A 22535-nucleotide genomic window follows, 5' to 3' on the forward strand; every position below is an offset into this window, starting at 1 on the left:
TTTTATTGACCATGTACACTTGAACATTTTTTATTGAGAATGTATTATGAGTCCATACTTCCTTTATGAAGCTTTCCAGACAGTCCATTTCTGTAGTATTTTGACATGATATTGGAGTCCACATCTCTTCATTGTAATGGAACCAGGAATTTTCTAGTGGCTGATCACCTTCTTTCATTAACTGAAATTAAATCTTCAGAGACCAACAAAATTTGATTCTGAAATGTAAACTTTTGAAACTAGGACCTCTAGTAAGTTGGTCAGCAAGGACCTGTCTTGAGCCAGCTGTGTTAATAACTCAGATAGAAGCAGAGCATGACATTTTTTTAGTTCATTGATTTGACTTAATTAGAGGTTCAGCAAGAGGGCTGTAAGCCATAAATCAATTCAAATATTAAGTTTAATTTTGTGAGAAAATAACACTGTTAATAATGGCACTTAACTAGTGCTTACTTTCTAGTACACATTATATACATACAGAAGAATACAGTACACCTTCCTGTTCAGAGGTTTACATTTAAATGATACACTTTTAGAAATAATTTAATAAACTCTTTGCAGATTCTTTTTACATCAGTAGGCTGATTTTTATCTTGCATATATACAGTATTTTTATTCATATCTATTTTAATGTGTAATAGATAAGCCCCTATTTACAGTCACCAGAAACCTTCAGGTATTTGAAATAGAAAGGCCCCATTCTTGAGAACTTTGTGTATTAAACATTTGTCCATAAAAGTACTTCCTAATTTATGATACCTTGTATTTCCTTAAGTATTTTACTGCATTTGCTCCTCTACTGTTCTTTATATAAATACTCTCTCTTTTTGGGATGCTCCAATTAAGTTCAGAATTCTCTTAGGAGAACAGCAGCAAGGCAGATCCACAGCACAGTTTCTTTGAGGCAACTAATAAATCAAATTAACTTTTCTAAGAGGTTGAGTGGATAGCAGTCTTGTTCATTAAATTATCCAAGTTTTTGTATCTATGATTGCCATCACATTTAGTGTTTATCAAGGATACAGACAAACATCTGTAGCTCTGTTGCAGTAAAAATGATTAGGAAAAAATCAGATTGGATACCCCACAGGTAAGTTCCATAAAAATCTGTCTTTCTCTATCTCTTAAATAGCAGCTTCCATTTTACTACATAAATTTGTAACGCTGAATCACTGAGTAAGGTTTGGATCATCATAAAGGAGTCAGTGTGATGAAGTAAACATGAGTATGAATGGTACCAGGTGTGCAAGACAAGCAGGGGTGGGAGAGAAGTGAAAGTTAAATAAATTGTGCAGAGAAGTGAAAAACTATAAAGAGAAATGACACAACAGCCATGATCTGAAACTGAGAATTTAGCACTGAGAGAAAGGAACAGAAATAAAGGCAGCAGTTCTTTTAGAGACAGAGAAGAAGATGTCTTAAGAGAAGGAGGAAATGGAAGTAAGGAAGCAACATGGAAGTTGAAATTGCACTTAGAGTTGCCTGCTCAGCTGCACTGTTCTGGCAGTGTCCCAGTTCTGAAAGCCTCTATTCACACCAGATAAGCCAGTTCCTCCCTGCTGGAACTCCTCCTGCATAATGGCACAGAATTTCTTTATCAGATTCTACATGAGAGATTTCATGTGGTGCATTAAGAAACCTAATTTTCCTCAGATGGGAAGGAGTGTGCTTGCTTGACAGTTGCAAGGAAAGATTTTGTTCTTAAGCATTTCTGTGTGGAAGTGAGCTTGAGTGCTCAAGATGTGTAGAAATTCATAGAAAATCTCTCAAGGTGGGCAAAAGCAAGAAAGCAGCCAGTATCATGTATGTCAGCAGAGAGAACTAAATGAGTGAGTTGGACACAGCAATAAGGAACAGCTTCAGTCCTTAACATGGTTTTCATCAACAGGCTAAAACTGAAAACACCACAGAAATAGATTATTTACTCTGTAGGCTTTAAGGGTTAAAAATATTCAATAAAATATGAAAAGCTCTTAAAAAAGTAAAGATTAATGGAAAGTCTTACACCAGGATGTTGATAACTTAGAGATGGTTGCATGTAAAGAAGATAAGCAAAGATGACTAAGGGAAGAAATTGCTTGATGGAAAAAGATTTGAAAGGTCTGTTCCTCAGAAAGTTCTTTTCACATAGAACTTCAGTATGTGTCTCTGCTGACAGACTAGGACCAGTTATCAGACTAGATTGTGCTCTAAGCAATGGGAAAGGTTCAGTTCTGGTCTTGCTCCATGTTTTTTTCTATACCAGAAGCTTGAAAAGTCACATTTTTGTAATGATGTCATGTGGAATTTGAGTTGTGCTGTGACAGATTAAGCAATAAAATGGTGCTGTAGCATGTATCATGTGACAAAAATGTCTCGGGGCCCCACACCAGTGGGAGAATATCAGCTCCACTTGCACCCCCTTCCTGTCCCCTCCTGTCATTAACAGTAGCACAAGAACAGGTAGTTTTTGAGTCAGTGCTTTGTAGCTTGTGGTTGTAGCTGTTTATGTGCTTCCTGCAGCATGTCTGTTTCTCATGTATTTCATATAATCAGTAAAATTCTTTACTGTGTATCCAAGAATCCCAATGGAAGGCTTTTTTGAGAGGTCAGCAAAGAGCTGATGCTGTCTGGGATTCCTGTATTGAGGAATTTTATATGGTTTCCAAACCTCCAGTGATGTCCTAGATTAAAGAGAGTTTAATTTATTTGTTGCAAACATATCCCTTGAAAATACAAAATGTTAATCATACACATATTTATTTTTTAAGATAATTATTCTTGTTACATGAACATATGTGGACCATAACACTTAGCTAGACAATCTTTGCTAGTTAAATTCTGTTTTAACTTTGTAAACCACTGTGTCCTTCATTTTAGTATGTGGAACAAACATCTCTGAGTTCCATCAGAATTAGTTAATAAATATTTCTGAATTCCTGAAATGTTTTAGGATACAAACAAAGCACTGGAAAATTAAAACACATTTTTGTTATTTGTTGTAGCTAAAAGAAAAATCAGTTTGCCATAAATGTTAAAACAAGTTAGTTTGTGTGAGAAAACAATTTCTGAAAAAAGTAAATTGGGCTCCTTTTAGAGGGGAATCAATGATGGAGAAAGAAATTAAATAATTTAATTTATAATTAACATTTACTATTTGGACATGTATAATTGGATAATATGATCTTGAGTAAAGATCAACTATATAATCTTCATTGAAAAACACTATTTACTTCATCAAGGATAGCACTATCACTTCTTTGTACAGAAAACAAGGTAATACCTTTTCCTATACAAGATACAAGGTGCTGTTTCTTCAGTCAAGACTTCAATAAACTGCTTAGTGATTTCTTCAGTCAGGAAGATCAGAGCCATGAAAACAGAGTTTACCCTCTGTCAGCAGTTCAGTGCACTGAAGGTATCCGATGTCACAGGTAATGCAGCACACAGGCCAGAGCTCACACCACTTTAGCAAACAACTACTGGAAAATTAAGACTGTTGCATTCAACTGCAATGGAAGCTCCTTCCAGCCTCTTGGTTGGGACTCTCACATGTCTCTGAGTGCCAACACAGCAGCATCACAGTCCCAGCACTGAGCACCAGGGGCTGTGTCACACCTATGTCATGACCTGCTGGACCACTGTGCGCTCATGAGAACACCCCTGGTTCCCACAGTGTATCTTTTTAAGCAAACGTCGTAATTTGTTGGGAAAGTTTTTGTTAATGTATCTGTAGAGCAGAGGCATGACAAAGCTGCTGGAGAAAGCCAGGAATTTTGACAAAATTGTAGCGAAGTGTAATATTTGAATGGAATTTACATCTGGAATTCTTCCTCGTAGGTTAGTAAACGTGTTTACCAAGAGAATAACGTAATAGGGTGTCCACAGGGTGAACTGTGTGCAGACTGTGGCAATCAGCAGCCTGTGCACGGATGGATCCAAGCGCCCAGTGTCCTGATCCAGTGGCGTGGCCTCCTTGCGTATCCGCAGGATCAGCGTCAGCGCGTAGAGAACGGCGACGGCGGGAACAACGTACCCGATGAACACCATGATGGCATCTGCTGCTTCCTGGTTCTGCATCTTGGAACACTCGATTATTTTGGTGGACACGTGGTTGCAGACGTAGAACAGGAGAGATGAAAAGCTTGTGAGCATGGCCCCGCCCCAGATGAACCCGCAGACGTGTTTGGTGTTGTACACACTGGACATGTAAGTCCTGGGCAGGGCACGTTCGATGTAGTAGTCCAGACTGAGCAGCGTGGTAGAGTACATGGTAACTAAGGATGAGACGTTGAATAAAATAAGGAAGGTAATATAAACTTCATTGCTGGAATTCCAGATGGCCCATTTTGTATTGGCAAGACCCAGCAGGTACATTGGCGCCAGAGTGTTGATGATGAGGCCGGCAATGGCAATGTTGACAAAGTAAACATCTGGCATAGTCATAGTAGCTTTGTTGTAGAGGTTAACTAGGACCAGCAGGCCATTGTAACAAAGGCCAATTGGGAAACATATGATGAGGTAGAGAAGGGAAAAGATGGAAAGCACAAGGTCGAAGTCATGGCAGAGATGCTGGTCCTCACTGTTCTCAGTGCTGTTGATTAAGGCTTCACAGCTCCACATAGTGATTTTAGCTTTTGTGTCTTCTTTGCTGGTTACCAGCTTTTCTGTAGAGAGAGAAATAATGAAAGTGTTGTTAAAATATTACATTGGAAATTAAATGGAAAGTACTGTGAAGAAAACATTTTGAACTTCAAGATTATCACACATCACATAACTGATGTTGTTGGTCTAGAAGAAAGTAAACTGTTATTCAAAATTTCATTAGACTAATACATGTTATGCAGTTTTGATTTAAATGAAACTAGTGGCAAATTAGTTGATAAAGGACACTCAACAGAAGTAAATTGTAAACTATCATTTAAGTACTGATGTATATATGAATACTAATGCAATTTTTTGAATATTGTCAAACAGTACCTTGTATATAGCTAAAAATACATAAGGGTAACTACTGAAGATACATAAGGGTAACTGAAAATACTGAAAATACATAACAGTAACTACTGAAGAGTGGAAGGATATAAACTGAAGCACAAATCTTCACAGTATGATGGGAAATAGAGATCTCCTAACATCTTAAATAAGCTTTATCTTAAAAAATGTTTCTTAGGAGGCACAATCCAAGGCAGTATGGTGGATGTGTATTGGATCACTGATAAAACTGACAAAGACTAGAGGATACTGGGAAGTGAGGTGCAGGGGGGGTGTTGGTTTTGTTGTGGGTTTTGTTGGGTTTTTTTTTTGGTTTTTTTTAAATAGGTCAGTTTGTGTTCAGACTTACAACCTTACAACCATTTCATTTCAAAAAAAAACAATGGACCTCTGTAGTCCAGGGAACCTAATATCAGGGCAGCCTGACTTTCCAAAAGGCAAGAATCGGCTATCATTTCCTCTCAAAATAGCTCGAATTCTTTAAAAAGTATGCTACTATCAGCAGTTGTGGCCCAGCCATCTTTGCTTTATCGTCAGTAGAGATAGCATTTCAACTGAAACCAAGTGAACTTCAAAGCAGTTGTGTAAAGTCGCTTTCCAAAATGCAGGAACGAGAAATAATCTCTGAAGTACAACTCGAAACAGGCAGAGCCTTAAAGTCGTGGCTGTTTCTGATGGCAGTGCAGAGCTGGTGCAGCAGGTGATTTCCCTTGTCACGTACTCTGCCTGTCACATACTCCTGTGGTTTTGTGTGCTCCTCTGTCAGCACCTATAGCAAAGTATAAGTACACATACCTGGAGTCTTTCCAGAGGGAGAGCAAGATTTAATCAATCCACAATAAACATTGTGCAATGAAAATGAATGCTACTAGACAACCTGCTGTACTCCATGAACCAGATGGCTAAATTATACTGTGTGGGGTCTGTGAGCATACGGGTACGTGACTGCATCTCCCTGGTGCTAATCCTTTGACTCTTCAGCCATAGTACAAAATTCATCCCAAAACTGTGTCAACTTGCATGGCTTATTTCCCACTGCAGTTGTTTTGTGTGCATTTTGCTTCTAAATAACATAAGCTGAGCCAAAAATCAGGCTAAAAATACAGGAATTTTAGCTGGGCAAGCAAATTTTTATTCCACTGTCCCATGTTGGATTTCCTCAGAGAAGTGGCTTATGTGGCAGCACCAGGAGTTCTGTTGTTTTCAAAGGCTGTTTTCACCTTTAAGAGAAAACTTGACTTTTTTTGGTTCATTTTCTCACATCACTTCTTCAGCTATACTGTTGTGTTGAGTGGACCACATCATATCTTTATGTTGTCTTTCTATCCTCATTCTATTTTTGTGCACCGAGAACAACCCATTTGTTTTCAGGAAGCATCTGTTGGTTTAGGATTTTAAGAAGGAAAAAGAAAAGCTGTTTTTTTTCGCAGTTGAAGGGAACCAAAACTACATCTCATTGAACTGTTATGACTCGATTCAAGCCAAGCAGCAGACTGGAACTAGATATTGCAAATATATGCATTCTGGTGAGTGCAGAGGTGACTAAGCACAGGCATGGGTACAATCACGTAATTCCATTATGTAGGTTTATCCCTAAGCATGTAGCTTTGATTACTCCAGACTGAATTACATCAGCCACTGAATAACTTGCCTGTATATTGTCTCAGAAGATCAACAGTCTTTGCTACCAGGCTTTGTATTTTACAGAGCAGGGGGATGTCTGGTTTCACAAATGGTTTTAGTCATTACCCTTATTCTTTCTTTACATCCTCCAAGTGCGGTTAAACACGACAATTCTGTTTTAATGATAGAAATGCCAGGCGATTCATTCTGTTAAACAGCAATCTTAGGAAAGTGACATTTACCTCTAAAATGAGCAAAACCAAACCCCAAAATTAAAACATTTCCTCGGGAAAAAAAATAAAAATCTTGATGACTTCCAAGTTCCCAGGTGAGGGAGGCATTTCTGCGGCTGAAGCCGAAATCCCCCGTGCTGCACGCTGACTTAGTTCAGTGCCTTCACTGAACCTGTTCGCTGTGCAGGCCCGGCTCAGCATTCCCTCCCGGCCCTGGGAGGCTCAGCGTTCCCTCCCGGCCGTGGGAGGCTCAGCATTCCCTCCCTTTCCCGTGCCTTTTGCCGTCCCCAGGGCGGCGGTGCCGTGTCCGGCTCTCTCGCAGTGACCGCCCGGCAGCGCGGCTCGCCCGGCCCCTTCCCCGCGCTCACAGCAGCCCTGCAGCCCCAGCTCGCCTCTGTTGCATAAGTGCAGCCTGCAGCAGCCTCTTGTTTACAGTGCCCGGCTCCGTGGGCCCCAGCGCTGCCCGGATCCGCCGTGCTCAGCCCGGCGCTGGCCGCAGCCCCCGCCGGCCGGGCACGGCACGGCACGGCACGGCACGGCGCGTCCCGCCCGCCGCGCTCCGCAGCCTCTCACCTTTAATTCCCGAGTGCCGCTGCCCCGAGCCGCCGTGCCCAGGCTCCGAGCCGGCCGGCAGGCCCCGGCGTGGCTCTCCCGGGGGTCATGGTGCTGGCCCGGCGAGCCCCGGCTCCGCGCGGGGAGCCGCTGCCTGCGCTGCACTTGTTTTGCCTCGCTAAGTTACTCACAAGTTTCTGCTTGGCTTGGCAGGCGCCTGGCCCCTCCCTTCCCCTGTTTACAGCCAGTTTCAAGAAGTGAGAGGTTGTGCTCGGAGCTGTTGGATCCAGCTCGCTTTGTAGTTCCCTGGGTTTCGGATTTACTGCTTAAAATCCATGGGCGTGCAGGTTTGTTATGGTTTTGTCATCGGTGCTGCAGAGCCCGTGCCATTCCCTGCAAGTGCAGCCAGCAGCCTTCACTCAAGAGCGTGGGTTTTATTTTGAACTCAGGATGAGAATATGTAGCTTTGAGGTTTCATTTTCATAGGCCATTTATCCTGAACAATCACTATTTAAAAATTCCTGTACTACAAAGTGCACAGGTGCTTGTGGTGCTGGCAAACATAAGCCAGCTTTTAAAACAAGGTAGGAAGAAAAGTTTCCGAGCATTTGCTTTGAATTTGGAGATTGTTTCGATGTTGTGAAAAGATGCTACAACATAATCCTCATTTTGTGATGGTGTTATGAGTCCATTCTGCTTCCTTTTTAAAAAAAGTTGATTAATCTCAAGGATATTTGCAAGTCACTTGCAGTTAATGGATGAGAATGTTTATATTTTCCACAACTTTAAAATGGATCACTTCTTGAAAGAGCTTTTGAACTGCAGATTGATAATTTATCCCATAATGAATTTTTTCCTGTGGTTGTTCTCTTGTTTATATGGAAACTCCTCAGACTAATGAAAAGGGACTACCTTTGAAGTATGTTTCCAACTGATACCACCAACCAAAACAGAGAGCTGCCTTTTTCAAAATAATTTGTCTTATATTTAGAAATTCTGAAGCTTTATTCCATAGCAAATAAACACCAATGTAGCATCCCTTACTGGAAAAATAAGCAGCTGTAGATGAAATAAATACCGGAAAAACACTAAATCTGAGATTAGCTCAGTTGTTTAGAGCACGATGCTAACACCAACGTTGTGGGTTTGATCTCCATATGGGCTTAACACTTGGACTAGATCCTTGTGGGTCCCTTCCAACTCTGAGTGTTCTGTGAAGTCTAAAAACACTCATCCCATTTGTCTTGAGTTACTCTATCTGACCACAGCTTGTATTTAAATGTTCATTACCAATACTGTAAAACCACTGCAGCTCCCAAAAGCAGAAAATTCCCCCATTCCTGTTCGATAGATAGTCCACAGACAGAATTGTGTGTGTGCTGTGGATAACTCCATGTTACAAACTCTGGCATCACGTTTTTGGTGCTTCAGAACTTTAGAAGGACTTTAATCATCCTAAATTCACCAGGGAAACAGCAAAGTAGGAAAGGTATTCATGTAGAAGCACTTTTAGAGTGCTCATACTTGGCCAAAAGCCAATGCCCTTACACTCCATTAAAGCTGAAGGCAGTTTTATTTTGATAACAATGTCCATGAAGTACTTAAAAAAAAAAAACCTTCTTGCAACACAGCACAAGAAGTTGACAGCACTTGATGGCAAAGATTATTTAGAAAAGAGCCATAAAATGAACTCTAAATAATGAGAAAAAATGAAGTTCTGCTCAGTTGTATTATAGAGTCCATAGCTGCAGTCAGGCTTTTTCAGGCATTTCCATTCATAATGCAGCACTAAGTTGCAGAGCAGGTTGGGTAAGAGTTAGAAGCGTGACCATTCTACGCTCAGATTATTTTATTTGACTTAAAAAACAGCCCTTCATCCAGCTGCAGCACTGTCTCTTTTCTCTGCAGATTTTTCTGTTTATACAGCACATGGTTTGTCTACTTGCTCTATTATCATCTGTCTGTGACGTAGCTCTTACCTGACTTTTCTGTTCTCTCAGTGTGTTTTCACAAGCTGTGGTATCATTATAAACTAATAGCTGGTAAAATCCATAGCTAATAAAGCTGTTGCCAACAAGGTAAGTCTCTAAACATGCCAAACACTTGTACCTCTGTCACGTCCTCTTGAGTTCCCACAGGATCTCAAATCCTGCAGACTGAAACCTGCTGCTGCCTAGGGGAAGGCTGGGCCCTACACAGAGCTTTGCTGGGCAGCACAGATTTGCTTCACATCTAGACTGATCAAACTAAAAATTGTGGCCAGAAGTGCTGTATGTCTATATAAACTATGACTTGGTAGACTGTCAACTCCTCATCAGGGTTTGAAAGGTGCTTTTTGAAAGGGACTTGCTGAATATTACTCACGGATTAATTCTTAAAACTTTAAATAATGGATGATCAATATTTTTGGAAAATTAGAAACCTACAATTAGTTATATATCAAGGGGAACACACTGAATTCTCAAGTGCTGCAGAGTGAAGTGTCACATTGCTGTTCCCTCTCAGTCTGGGTAACATGACATTTCTTTAGGCTTACTAGCTTATATACATACCATAGGGATTAGCAAATGACTTCTAGGCTGGATATACAGAAAAGTAAAACTAAATAGCTCAGGTTAGATGTGAGGGGGGGAAAATGCAGCAGTGCAAGCAAGTAGGTTTTGGGATATACTCCCCTCATGCAGTTGCTGAGTTGCTGCTGTACATAATGTAATGATACAGCTCAGATAAAATGCTTTTAACATGAGTGGAGAAGAAAATCCTGCTTGATGCTGGGGGCTGGGCTGACAAACAGGCCCCTTCCAACCCTGTCATTTATGTCTTTGTGGTGCAACCATTGACCAGTTTGGCAGGGGAAGTTCATAATTGATACTGGTTCCATTTGTAATGTGGTTAATTCGGTGCAATGTAAGGTGAAAGAAGGCACGATCAAACATCAGGGATGACTGATACAAAGTAGCATTGAATGTAATAAGCCTATGTTGGATATTTTTAAAAGTACAAATCAAAAAGCAAGAGTAGGTCAGATGAAAGAGAGGGAACAAGGGGTTTGCCACTCATGGCAAGTCAGCTCCTGGAAGAGCAGTCATCCAACCTTCTGGTTGTGGTGTATTCACCTTTCATTAGGCTCAGGTTTTGGTTTTCTAAACCCTTTCCATTTGCTAAATAACTTGCTTTAGTAGGAGCATAACCATAATTAATAATTAAAATAAACCCAGGATTTTTCACTTACATAGCCCAACTCCTGCCTACTCCCACTTGATTCTGCACAATTTGAGTGCTGTGAACCCATTTCCAGCTCTATAGGTAATTGCCTTCCCTTGGACCAATGTTTTTCCTTTTATATTCCTTCTGTCCATGCATAAATTCTTATGTACATTTCCTGATTTCTTAAAATACCCCTTGAGTTTCCTATCTGCTTGGCCAGTGTTTTCCTCTTTATCTCTCCCTGATGACTCCCTTACAATTAACGTTGCACCTCCCATCATTATTTGCTCATATGACACACACACACACAGAGTATCACATCCAAATGATGACAGGGCTTCCAAGCATGACACACTTTCACTTCTACTTTGTGACTTTCCTGTGGGATATCTCAGGCTGTTCTTTGGTATTTTGAATCAGCAATAAAGATTACATTCTCAAGAACTGTAAGGGTGCATTTCTGTTTCATGTGGCACGAGTACATTTGCATTTTGCATTGGTCTCCCTTTGAGGTTGCTCACTCTGCTTTTCCAGAAATTCTGAATATATGTTGTCTTCAGAGTTCCTTCCTGTGGGTGGGTGACCTTTGTTATAGTTCCACAGATGCTGGCAACCCCTGTCTCATTTGTTTATCCTCTCATTCTGTAAGCACCATAGTTGTGGTGAATCATTTGCTTAGCAGCTACCTGGTGATTCAGATCCCACTTGTGCCATGATAATCTGCTTACTGCCCTGGCCTCTTGGCAACCTGCTAAATAGATGCTTTTCCCCTCCTGTTCCGACCTTTTGTTGTTGTTATTTATCATTGTTATTATTAAATGTATAAATAATATGTAAAATTATTATTAGCGATGTCAGTTGCACATTTGATTTCTGCTTAGATTGTTCAGCTGATCATTGTTATTATTAAATGTATAAATAATATGTAAAATTATTAATGTATTATTAGCAATGTCAGCTGCACAACTGATTTCTGCTTAGATTGTTCAGCTCTTTGGGAATCTGAGTTCATGTAAGGCCATATCAAAAGTAAGTCTGCAAATTGCTGCCACAGGTCACTAAGCATCAAGAAATGAGTTCAGATGGGCTTTTTGCTTGGAAGAAGGAAAACTGGATTTTAGGGTATGGCAACATTTTTTTAGGATGTGCATATTCTCTAATAGGTTAGAACTGCAGAACTTTCTTCTGTTTTTAGAGTTCCTAGAAGGCTGCTCAGAACAACGTGTGTATCCATCAGAAATGAATAATTGTATTTACTTTAGTTTCTCTTTCTCCCTCTCAATTTCTAAGCAGCTTAAAGCTTATGAGAACAGACAATTTACTGCAATAAAGGAAGACAAAAAGATCAGCTACTCTGGAAACCAGGATCAAAACTGCTAAATGGTTTAGGTCTGTTGAAGAGTGGCAGTGCCATGGTGCTCTGGAAGGTTGTAATAACCAACTACCATGGGGCAGAAGTTCTGTGGAGAGGAGACAGCCCAGCACTGCAGCCCCTAGAGATTAGTGTGGAAGGAGTCCCTTGTTCAGACACAGATGAGATCTGCCAGGCACATCTGCCACTCCAGAGAAATCCTGCCTTTCTGTGCTGTTCATTTCTTTGCAGTGCAGCCTCTGTGGGAGCTGGGTGCCAGTGGCTGTGCCCTCCTGGCAGCTGCTGGGGAACAGCTGCACCAGGGGCTCTGCATGGGTTAACTCCACAAACTCAGCCTTGTTTTGTTAAGTTCTCCCTGTCCCAGCATGGATGAGTGGCACTGATGGTGCTGCTCCACCCCTTCCTGACTTAGCTTTATCACTGAATTCTGTGACAGTTTCTATATGGAAAACATGACATATTGTTTCTTTTTTTAATGTTTCTGTACAGCGAGAAAGAATTCACTATAGAGTGAACAGTGCAGCTTTTAATACTTAAAGATTTCATCACTGCAAAAAGTGAAATACCTTACTTTTGGGCAGTTCTAAAGGTGAGGATTCCACCAGGCACAATGAATATACACAGTGATTACCTGTTTCATCTACCTACAGGCCTTTGCTGCCAGGGATCCTGACATGAGACACAATTTGGAGATGCTCTAATACCCACTAAATAATGCTTTTTAAAAAGAATAAGTTATATGCAAAACAAAACCTGAGTAATTTTCCTAGTATTCATATTAACTTCCAGGAACTTATGGTGTATTAAATAACAGGAATAATTAGAATGAATGTAGTATTAGAAAATCAGCTTACGTAAGGTACTTCCAGTTCTGGATTTTATAAAGTTGACCAGTTGGAATACAAGAAGTGACAGCTTTTAAGCATCAGCAGAGTGGATGGCGCCATTCAGAGTGCTGAACAGCCAATTAGCACTGCTGCAGTTCTGCTCCAGGTTTTCAGAGCACTTGGAAGCTGATTTTGATGTAGCTATCCCACTTTAAAACTATGTAGCAGCAACCTTAAATAGCATTCAGTGTCAAGATGACTGAAAGTTGTTATGTATATGTATTAATTATTTTAACTGCTTTGCTGAAAACAAACTTCTAAAAAAATTTAACCTTTGTAAGAATTTTCAGTGTGCTTGTAACTGGTGAGCCACAGAAAGCAGAAGAATTAATTAAAAAATACAGAAAATTTCAGTTTCTGGGAGAGCACACAAGCAAATAATTTCCTTCAGTTTAAAACTGAATGTAAGTTGCAGATGCTTTTTGTATGAAGTACTGCAGCTCAGTAGATTTCACAAGGGTTGCAGACACCTTCAGAAAGCACCTTTACTGTTGTGATGTTGATGTTCAGAGCAGCTGGGATTTAGCAGATACTTTATCCCACTGTTTTTAATGAAAATATTTCATTCATTTATTCTGACTTCAGGAACTTAATAGACTCAGTGGGTGATTTCTTGAATAAATTTTTCCTAACTTTTTCCTTTTTCCTAAACATTTTCATCAATGTTTAAATGTAAGGAATTTTGCCCCAGTACCTACAGCCACTTAAACTGTAGAGCAACAGGTCAGTTAAGACTGGTTTGGGGGAAAAAATTCATGACACTTACTTGTTCCTGTTTTTTGTGTAAAGATCATCATATTGTAGAAACTTCTGCTGAGTCCTTTTTAATATTTGAGATAATCTAAAAGACAGTTTTATGATAAAATTCTTTGTTTAGGTAATATCTTTAATAAGTGCAAACAAGTCATTTGCACCTTACAAGACAGCAGGTGCCTGGATCTCTGCATTTCCAGCATTTTGGAATTGCCCAGGTTCCAGGTAAGGAATGTTTGTACTTCTGGTTCATGTAAATCAGCATCACTCCAGTAAAGAAGGCAGATTCTCGCCAATCAAAATTAATTCAAATTATGCCAATTCTGTGCTTTGCTGACTGAATTTATTCCAGGAAGAGAGTGTCAAAGGTGCATGGACTGTGCTGGAATTACTGTGTAAATGAGTTGGCCCGGTGAGCTGGCAGGGTGGAAACAGCAGCTCTTATCTTCCCCTGCTGTTTGTCAGCTTCACCCATGCTCAGGGCTTGTGGCAGGCAACTCTGCTGAAATTTGGCAGCACAGAAACATTCCCCAGAGATCTTTTGGTGCCAGTTGCAGAGACTGGCAGGAGGCACAGATGGTACTTTTCCTGGAAACTATAACATAATGCTGTTTCCTATTAGAAGCACTGGTGAAAGCTGACTCGGTGACTTAATCAACCAGACCATCACGTTGGCTGGGGAGGAAACTCTTGTGGAACAGACCTAACCGCAGGGACCAGGTTTCCAGTAAAAGCAGAAATACTGACATAGTTCTTTATCAGATAGCATAAAGAAGAATTATAAAACTAGTTTGAGTTTAAAGGGAAAAATCAGCCCTCAGCAGAGTTGTACTAAGGCTGAAATGACTTCAAAATTTGTCACATCCGCTGGAGATAAACATATCTTTCTGTTAATTTCTGGCAAGTCTGAGACATCTTGTTCCTGACACTCCTGTGGTTTTTAATTTTCACTGCTTGGTGAAGGAAAATAGCATTTTCTAGCTGCCTTCTGGATGAACTTGCATAATTACTGATTACATCTTATTCCATTTCTATTGTCTGAATAAAGTACTATAAATTTACATTCTAGGTGGTCTAGTATAATAGTAATGCTGATCTAAAATTGGTTATTATTACATGGTAAGATTTAGAATAAGAATTTTCATTCACCAGGGGCTTGAGGCATCTTTGTGACATGAATGTGTTCTGATTTGTCCATCTATTGCTTGCTATGTGCCCCTCCCACTTTATCAGGGACATGGGATTTTTGTCCCTTAGTCATCAAAATGTTCTACCAATGAACTCAATTTCTTCTAAGACTCCCCACTGCAGCTGTATGTATATATCAAACTTAAAAATAACCCTTAAGCACATTCTGTTCTGGGATGCTGACAAAGAGTTTGACAGGTTTAAGTATTTGATGATTTCATTTGAGTCCTTGATCATCCTTCCACAGACCTGTGGGTGGGGATGCTTCCTCAGGTACTCTTAATGGGTATTGTTTTTCCAGGGCAACATGAGGCTGTTTCCAAGGGCAAAAAAAAAAAAGTAATTTTGTGGGAAGAAATGTGTAAAGGAATCTGAGACCTCTGTCTGTATACCTGGACTCTTTAAACCTAAAGCCTCCCATTACAAAAACATCTGTGAAATCACACCTGGAGTCTACTACCTGCTGCTCACACTGCAGCCATTCCACATTATTTTGGAAAGCCATGGTTAAGATTTGTACAAATTCCTGGAACTACAGCCACATTAATGGCATGGAAATAAATACTAGTGCTTACTAACTGCAGTGTATCCATTCACATGACTTACAGCAATTAACTCTCTAAAAATTTGAACACACTTTTTGTAGAGATTTCTTGTTGTCCTTCATAGGTAACATGCTGTTTTTAATAAGTCTTGTCTGCTTCAGGAAGCAAAAACGACTTCTGTAGCACCTTTGTTACTGCAGGAGCCCTGATATATTGGGTTTGCATGGCAAGCTTTTGGGAGGGTGTTCAGTTTTGTTTCTCATTACCCTACTCCAAGTAAGCTGAGTCTGTTTTGTTCAGGATGGTAATGGGTGAGTGCTCTCTCTCTCTCCTTCTCTCAACCCACAAGCCTTGAGTTCTGTTTCCTCTCCCTGTCCAGCCGTGGAGGGGAGTGAGAGAGTGGCTTTGCTGGGTACCTGGTGCCCAGCTGAGGTCAGCGCACCACAAAAATAAATGTATAATCTGCTTCCTCCTGTGCTAATGGGTGGAAGCCTGAGGAGTAATTAGTTTGTCAGAGAGCCAGTTTCTTACTAATGATTGATAAATGGTTGTTTTGACAGAGGCCACACAGGCACTGGGTGCTGAGAACAGTAAAGCACAGTTTGTAGTGGGGGCACTGGAGCCTGCTGGTCTGTCTTCACCTAAATGAGCTCTACTTGTTGTGGCTGTTGTGGAAAATATGCAGAATATTCTGATACTCTCTTATCTGATGATCAGATCCTGCATGCAGGAGTTCAGCCTAATCAGTCTGATGTGCTAATCACAAACATTGTGTTTACTTGAATCACTTTGACCAGACATTTGATTAACTTTGTTGCATCATTTCAGAATCAGTCTGGCTTGTGTAGAAATCCGTGGAATTCTGCTTAGACTTAAATGATGGAGCCAATCAAACCCTTGCCAGCTGTGATGCTGGCATGACAAACAGGGTGCTGCCTTTTATGCTGCTTTAGCATTTCTATCAGAACAAAGTTAAGCTCAGCTGACAGAACCCTAAGGGAAGGTAGGTGTTTTGCTACATACAGTAGAAAACAGATTTGCAAAAATCACAGTGCTTAGTGTAGTTAAAAATGCTTATGGAGGCTAAAAGGACAGCAGTCATTCTGCTTATTCAAAGCTTCTGTGGAAAGCAGTTAGGAAATTTTTGGTGCTTTGAAGTTTGCCTTTGGCTCACCTTCTCTTATAATATAAATGAAAATGCAACTTAATTGTGATTAATTAGTTAATTAGTTACCGCTGTGTGTATCTGCTTTGCAGTAATATTTCACAGTATGGTTTGCTGCATTTTTATTACTATCCTATGAATAAAAGACTCATAAGGATCTCACTTGCACTGAGAACTTTTTTCTCTCCTAAAGACTAATTGGATTAACTTTTGATCAATTCCTCTGCTATACTTCTCTTCTATAATACTTCTAGATTTAATATACAGAAACTTAGGGATCTTATATATTCAGAGCAATAAGAAAAAAAATTTAAGCACATAGTTATTGCCTAAAGAAACAGTGAGAAATCTAGCCTAATGTGCATGAAAATTGATATGCACTAGAAAAGCAACTATAACTTTGTTTTGGCCAACCAGATAAAAGTGGGAGTGCGACAAATTCAAACAATGATGTTTTCCCTAAAGAACTGTTATCTAAAACCCAAACATTGTTTTCTAATGACGGCACTATTAATTTCTACTGATGCAAGGCTTAGATGCATTTATGTAAATTTTTTCTAGGCTCTTAAAAACCGAAACCAATCTAAAAGGAGAACCGCTTAAAATCTCACCTGGGAGGCACTGCCTCGCTGTCCCTTGATGGCTGGCAGGAACATTTTGCCCCTCGAGCCAGGCCCTTGTGTGGGTGAGCTCAGCAGAGAGCGCAGTGTCTCATTTCTGGGGCACAGGAACCCCTGGAGCCGCTGTGGCCGCAGTGCTTGGCGTGGCACTGGACACTGTGGGCACATGAGACTGCCCTGCACATACGTGCTCATAATCCCCTAAGCTGCACCACACGCTCTCGTTGGAGCTCTGGCAGAACCAGGGCCTGATCCTGCCCTAGGCACGGTGCTGTGTACCCTGCCCCTGGTTGTGAAAGGGTTTGGAGAGGTCTTTTTTTGGAAAGGACAAAGGGAAAGGACACGCTGCGGTTCAGCCTTTGGTGTTGTTACATAACGGGAGACAAACAGCGGCTGCATCAAACCCAGCTTTGGTACAAGAAAAGAATCTGACCATCAGAGCTGCTACTCTGTGTACATTAACAGAGCCATGGCCAGAATGAGCCGAGCTGACAAAAATATTCTGTTAGTGAGATGTGATTTTCTTCAGAGCTGCTCATCACAGCTGGGTATGCCCGGAGTCACATCCCCCCACCTCAGAAACACAATGCTGTTACCAAAACCCTGCAACATCCACTTGGCCTCTGGAGATTTAGACAGTAACCAACATTAGGCTTGAAAAAAAGTCAATGTGAGCTTTAAAAAAACTGTAAACCTCAGAATTCTTTTAAGCATTCAGAAGAAACGTTTTAATTGGGGGGAAAAAAATCATGTAAGGAAAATTGTGCTGCTCTATCATCTGACTTTAATGAGGTGGAAGGTAAATGTAAATTCTTTGCATTTGAATAAAAAACCTGTAACATCATGATTCCGTCTATTTAGCTTGAATACAAATAGTCCTTAAATAATTTGCCTTTTTAAACTGCGATGGAGAAATAATTTATGTGTTTTCCTTCCTCCCCAAAGAAGTGAAGTTTAATACATGATTTTACTTAACACCATAAAGGAGTTGGCCCATAAAATGAATGAAGAACTTGTTTGTCATGTTAGCATGTGAATCTTCTTTAGTGTATGTAATATAAATGTGTTTTGTTATTTTATACCATTAGTTGCTTGTTTTTAATTTTGCAGTTTCTTAGAAGCTAAAACTTCACAACAGGACTCTGAGATAGGCTCTAAGGTTAACACCTGAGAACTTTCTGAGTGTTGGTATTTATGACTTAAGTATTTGTTTAGTTCAGTAATTTTTTATTCCCTTTGGCTAAGTTTCTATTGTTTATATTAAAGTTAACCCCCCCAAGTCTCTATTTACAATGTCTATCACACAGCAGCTCTGCTTGTAGGTCCCTTCTAAGTATTTTCCATTAGATTTTCTATTGCTGGAGATTGGTCAAATTGTTAAATAAACAAGGACTTCTTTAATCTCTGAAGTAATATTTCTTTGAGGAGACAGTATGGGGCAGCCCAGGATTATTACTTTTCCTTTTTTTATGGTTTGTAATATTTCATACTTATCACTCATTTGGTTAAGCCGTTATGTATGGTTTGTATTTTGAAACACAGAGAAGAAAACCCAAGCTGTGCTGTTGATTTATATTTGATAATACCAGTGACAGTTGGGCATGGAATTGAAGGGGAAGTGTGTTTTCCTTTTGAAATTCAGACCTCATAAACTTTAGTGTATCAGCTTCTTGCAGGGAAAAAATGCAGAGACTGGGAGATGGAATAGCACTCCTTTGGTCTCCAGGGAGAGCAGGAGGTAATAACGTGGCTCCTTCGAGTCTGCTGCTCTCCTGCTTTTATAGAGGCAACTGCTTGCTCTCATAGGCCCTGCCAGTCCATCACTTCTTTCAGGCTGCAGTGCCCATAACCTAATACTTTTTCCATTTTCCTGGCTGGGTTTGTCCAGCACACTTTCTGCAAGGTTTGTTTGAGTGTGGAGATACGGAATCCCTGACACAGTGATGCTGTGTTAACTACAGCTTGTAGTAACAAGTGGTAGTTGATCACCTAGAGCTACTTGGGGAACTTGTGGGACAGAGGAAATTTCTGTGCTTTGACCATAGAGCACATATCAACAATACCCATACTTATAGAACTTCTCCAGATATTTCTTATGTTTTATGGCCTCCCCAGAGCAGTAAAGTTTAAGATACGGTTCTACTTATCAGTCATAAAGGAGATTAACCCTAAAATGAATGAAGGATCCGTGGGCAGATCTATGGATGGGGCTTTGTGCTGAGGCTTGGTCCTGGCCACGCATCTGCCAGGAGACAGAGGGAAATGTTGAGGCTTACTTTAGTGACTTATTTTTTGACTCTGCCTCATTGTGAAGTCAGCAAGCACAAACCTCAGTGAAGGTGGAGCCTCTTCTGTGACCTGCCAGGTAAATTAGCCCAGACCTAAAACACTTTTAAGCACAAGCCAGATATTTTTGCTGTGCTCATGATAGAGGTTCAGCTGGACAGGTGTCTGGTGTGAGCATTAAACACACAGAGAGAACATAATGCAGGGGTTTTTTTGTCACCACTAAGCAGCAGGGATCACAGAAGCCTTGGAGGTCTCCTCACAAGATTTATTTTCAGATGCAGTGTACTGTTGAATGCTTTTGGGTTGATTCATGCACTGAATTAAATATGGCAGTTCCCTGTCCATCTTACCCCAGTTATGTATCTCATGGCTGATGGTTCTATAAAGTTAATGCACAGCCCTGAAATTCATAATTACAGGTAACTTTGTTAATATGAAAATGGGATATAAACAGTGCAGGTTTTTGTTTACAGGATAATCTGTAGTGATTCAGATGTTTAAGTCATTTTATGTTTAAGGTGCTGATGTCTATAACATGCTGCTACGTCTAACTGATAGACAATTATAGTAGTATTTTTTACTTAGAGAAGTTAAATAAGACCAAAGCCAAAGTTCTGTTCAATTTTGTTCTACATGAAAATGACTTTTAGAAGCTCATCTTCCAGGAGTGCTCTGTGCAGTAACTTAGGCAGAGCCAGTGATTCAGGTGGATTAAACAAATCACAAGGTTAAAGTGAAAGTAGTTGTTCAGGACTGTGGTTGCCAGAGCATTATTTTTATGAGCTGAAGTGGTTTCATTGGAGCATCACTATAATATTAGTGAATTAGTGTGTGTGTTTCAACCCTTCATACCCATGTGCGGAGTGTCTATAAAGAGTGGTTATTCATCTAAAGGATTATCACAAATATTCCTCAGTATACTTTTATCTTAAGCTGGTGCCTTCAAAGGAAGCAAGCATTGGTGGTTCATTTTAGAGTGACTCTGAGCAAAGATCTGGTTCATTGCACAGAATGAAACCAATCCCCACTGACATTCCTTCTCATTTTCAGTTACTGTTTTAAGTGTAAAGCAAGGTGTAGTATTAATGGGATTCATTCAAGACTGTTTATTTGTGTTTCATCTTAGTGTGAATATTCAGCAAGTTCATATTTGGTCATAACAAGTCTGAAAATGCTTTGGTAATTACATAAAAAAATGAAAGTGCATGTGCAAATCAGCTGAGGTAAGCAAGACTTATTTGCACATTTTAGATTAGTTGCTTTAGCGCTGCCTTTTATATGGGCACAGCTTTGAGTCTCTTTCATTTTTCATCTGCTACAGTATTTCAGGTTGCAAGAACTTTGATGGAAAGCTTTAAAAAGGCGACCACAGCTGTACCAGTGCTGCAACCCCATTAATCATACATTCATTCCTCAGAACCAGTGTCTCTGGTTTGAGGAATTCACCCAGCTCTCCCTGAGGGCTGTTCCAGATGAGCTCTGGTGAAACTGCCTGTGGAAGCTGGATGTGTCACAGCCCTGGCACAGCCTCTTTTCTGCTGAGGGCCACCAGAAAGCGAGTGGCACCTGCTTGGTGTCCAGGTGGGACAAGAGAGGAGCTCATTCTGAGGGGCACTGCAGTGCACTGAGGCAGCTCAGGGTCACCCTGCTTGTGCCAGCTCCATCATGACAGCAGTGGGAACCTCCTCCAGCACAGCTCCTTCCTCTGCTGATGGGACCCAGCATCCTCGTGTGATTCTTAGTGAAAATCCCTCAGACCTGCTAACCCTGCTAATTCATAGAAGCTCTCCCAAAGTATTCCAAGCTTGTGGTTCATGTCAGTAGCATACCTTTTGTTTTATTTCGAAAAGACCATGATTCTGTTTCAAAAACATGGTTCTGTGCCAAAAACCTGATAACTGCGTATCAGTAGGAGTGGTAATAATGGGCAAGGCAGGAGTATCTGTCTTTTCTCAGCAGGTTTTTAACTTGAATTCCTTTATATTTGACCCTGATTGGTGCGGCCAAACTGCTGAAATTCCATTAGGCCACTGCTTGTGTGGATGTATCAGAGATGTTCTTTGGTGTGTCTGTGCACATCTTTTGTCTCTGCATACTTTGGCTAATTTTATTAGCTACTGTTTGAAAATGTCATTAGACATCAGATCAGTTTATTTAGCTATTGTGGGCTAATCCAAACATACAGGATATAATACACAGCTCCTGACCTTTTCCTGTTACCAGGCTTGCAGCAGCTCTTTCCTTTGCAGACCTCAGGTGGTGGGGAGGGAGGAAGGGCTTTAACCCTCTGGTGTGTTTTGTGACGCTTACAGGACAGGCTGAAGGCACTACAGCTCACTTTGCAGCACAAGAGAAAGCACAAGGAAAGGGAAAAGTCCAGGGTATTACTGTCTTCCTTAATAAATGCTTGGCTCTGGTCTCGCCACCCTTCAACCCTTTAAAAAAGTTGTAAAGCACAAAGTTTGCAAGCTCTAGACTGTGGCAGTGAGTAGGATTTCACAGTCAGCTGACCATGAAGTGCTACCAGCTTCTAAAATCTGCTTGACTGCACATTACTTCTTGAAGCCTTCCAGATTTTGGAGAAAATTGTTGCACAAAAAATCTTTGAAGATGAGGATGAAGATTGAGGAGTTAAAAAACATAATTTCTTCTAGCTGTTCATTTTACTATTGCCACTTTTGATCTATACTCATGTGAAAAAACAATTTATGAATAAATCTCTACCCCAAGAGGTATTTTGAGGCATAAATCTATTCTATTTATTGTTCATAGCAAATTTTAAAGGGAAGAAAAAAACAGAGGAAGAATACAATGAAAATGTTGACCTTAATGAATGAAAATTGGACTGTTTGTACTATGAGAAAATGAGATAATTATGGCTATAAAATCCCATGCTCAAAGAATGAAAATAAACAACATACACAGTGTGTGGAAATGGGAGTGAGCCATTATGGTAAGATGGATTCACTGAGATCTTTTCTCCCTAGTAATTCTTAATAATGTGGGATTTTTTTTTTTTTTAATTTAAGGACTAAAACCATCCTGGAGAATGTTCCTGGAGTTTGGCACCAGTGCAAGAGATTGGTTTACAAACATTTCACACCAGGAAAATATTTGGAAAACAGTA

At 40.3% G+C, this 22535-nt stretch overlaps 1 protein-coding gene across 3 annotated transcripts in view; it reads right to left on the reverse strand.

Annotated features, from left to right (window-relative positions):
* GPR146 (G protein-coupled receptor 146) overlaps positions 1–22535 on the reverse strand; it is a 48829-nt gene continuing 26294 nt past the window's right edge. The window contains exons 1-2 of one of the 3 annotated variants that reach the window (XM_039731932.1): positions 17111–17334; positions 1–4646 (exon numbers count right to left, since the gene is read on the reverse strand). In XM_039731932.1, coding sequence (XP_039587866.1) covers positions 3598–4602 — 1005 coding nt within the window. In that variant the 5' untranslated portion in view covers positions 4603–4646; positions 17111–17334 and the 3' untranslated portion in view covers positions 1–3597. Of the gene's footprint in view, positions 4647–7403; positions 7614–17110; positions 17335–22535 lie in introns of those variants that run through there. The other 2 variants (XM_039731931.1, XM_039731930.1) reach the window with 2 other exon arrangements.

The sequence above is a fragment of the Passer montanus genome, unplaced genomic scaffold (genome assembly GCF_014805655.1).
Source record: "Passer montanus isolate IOZ18808 unplaced genomic scaffold, ASM1480565v1 scaffold8, whole genome shotgun sequence".
Lineage (NCBI taxonomy): Eukaryota > Metazoa > Chordata > Aves > Passeriformes > Passeridae > Passer > Passer montanus.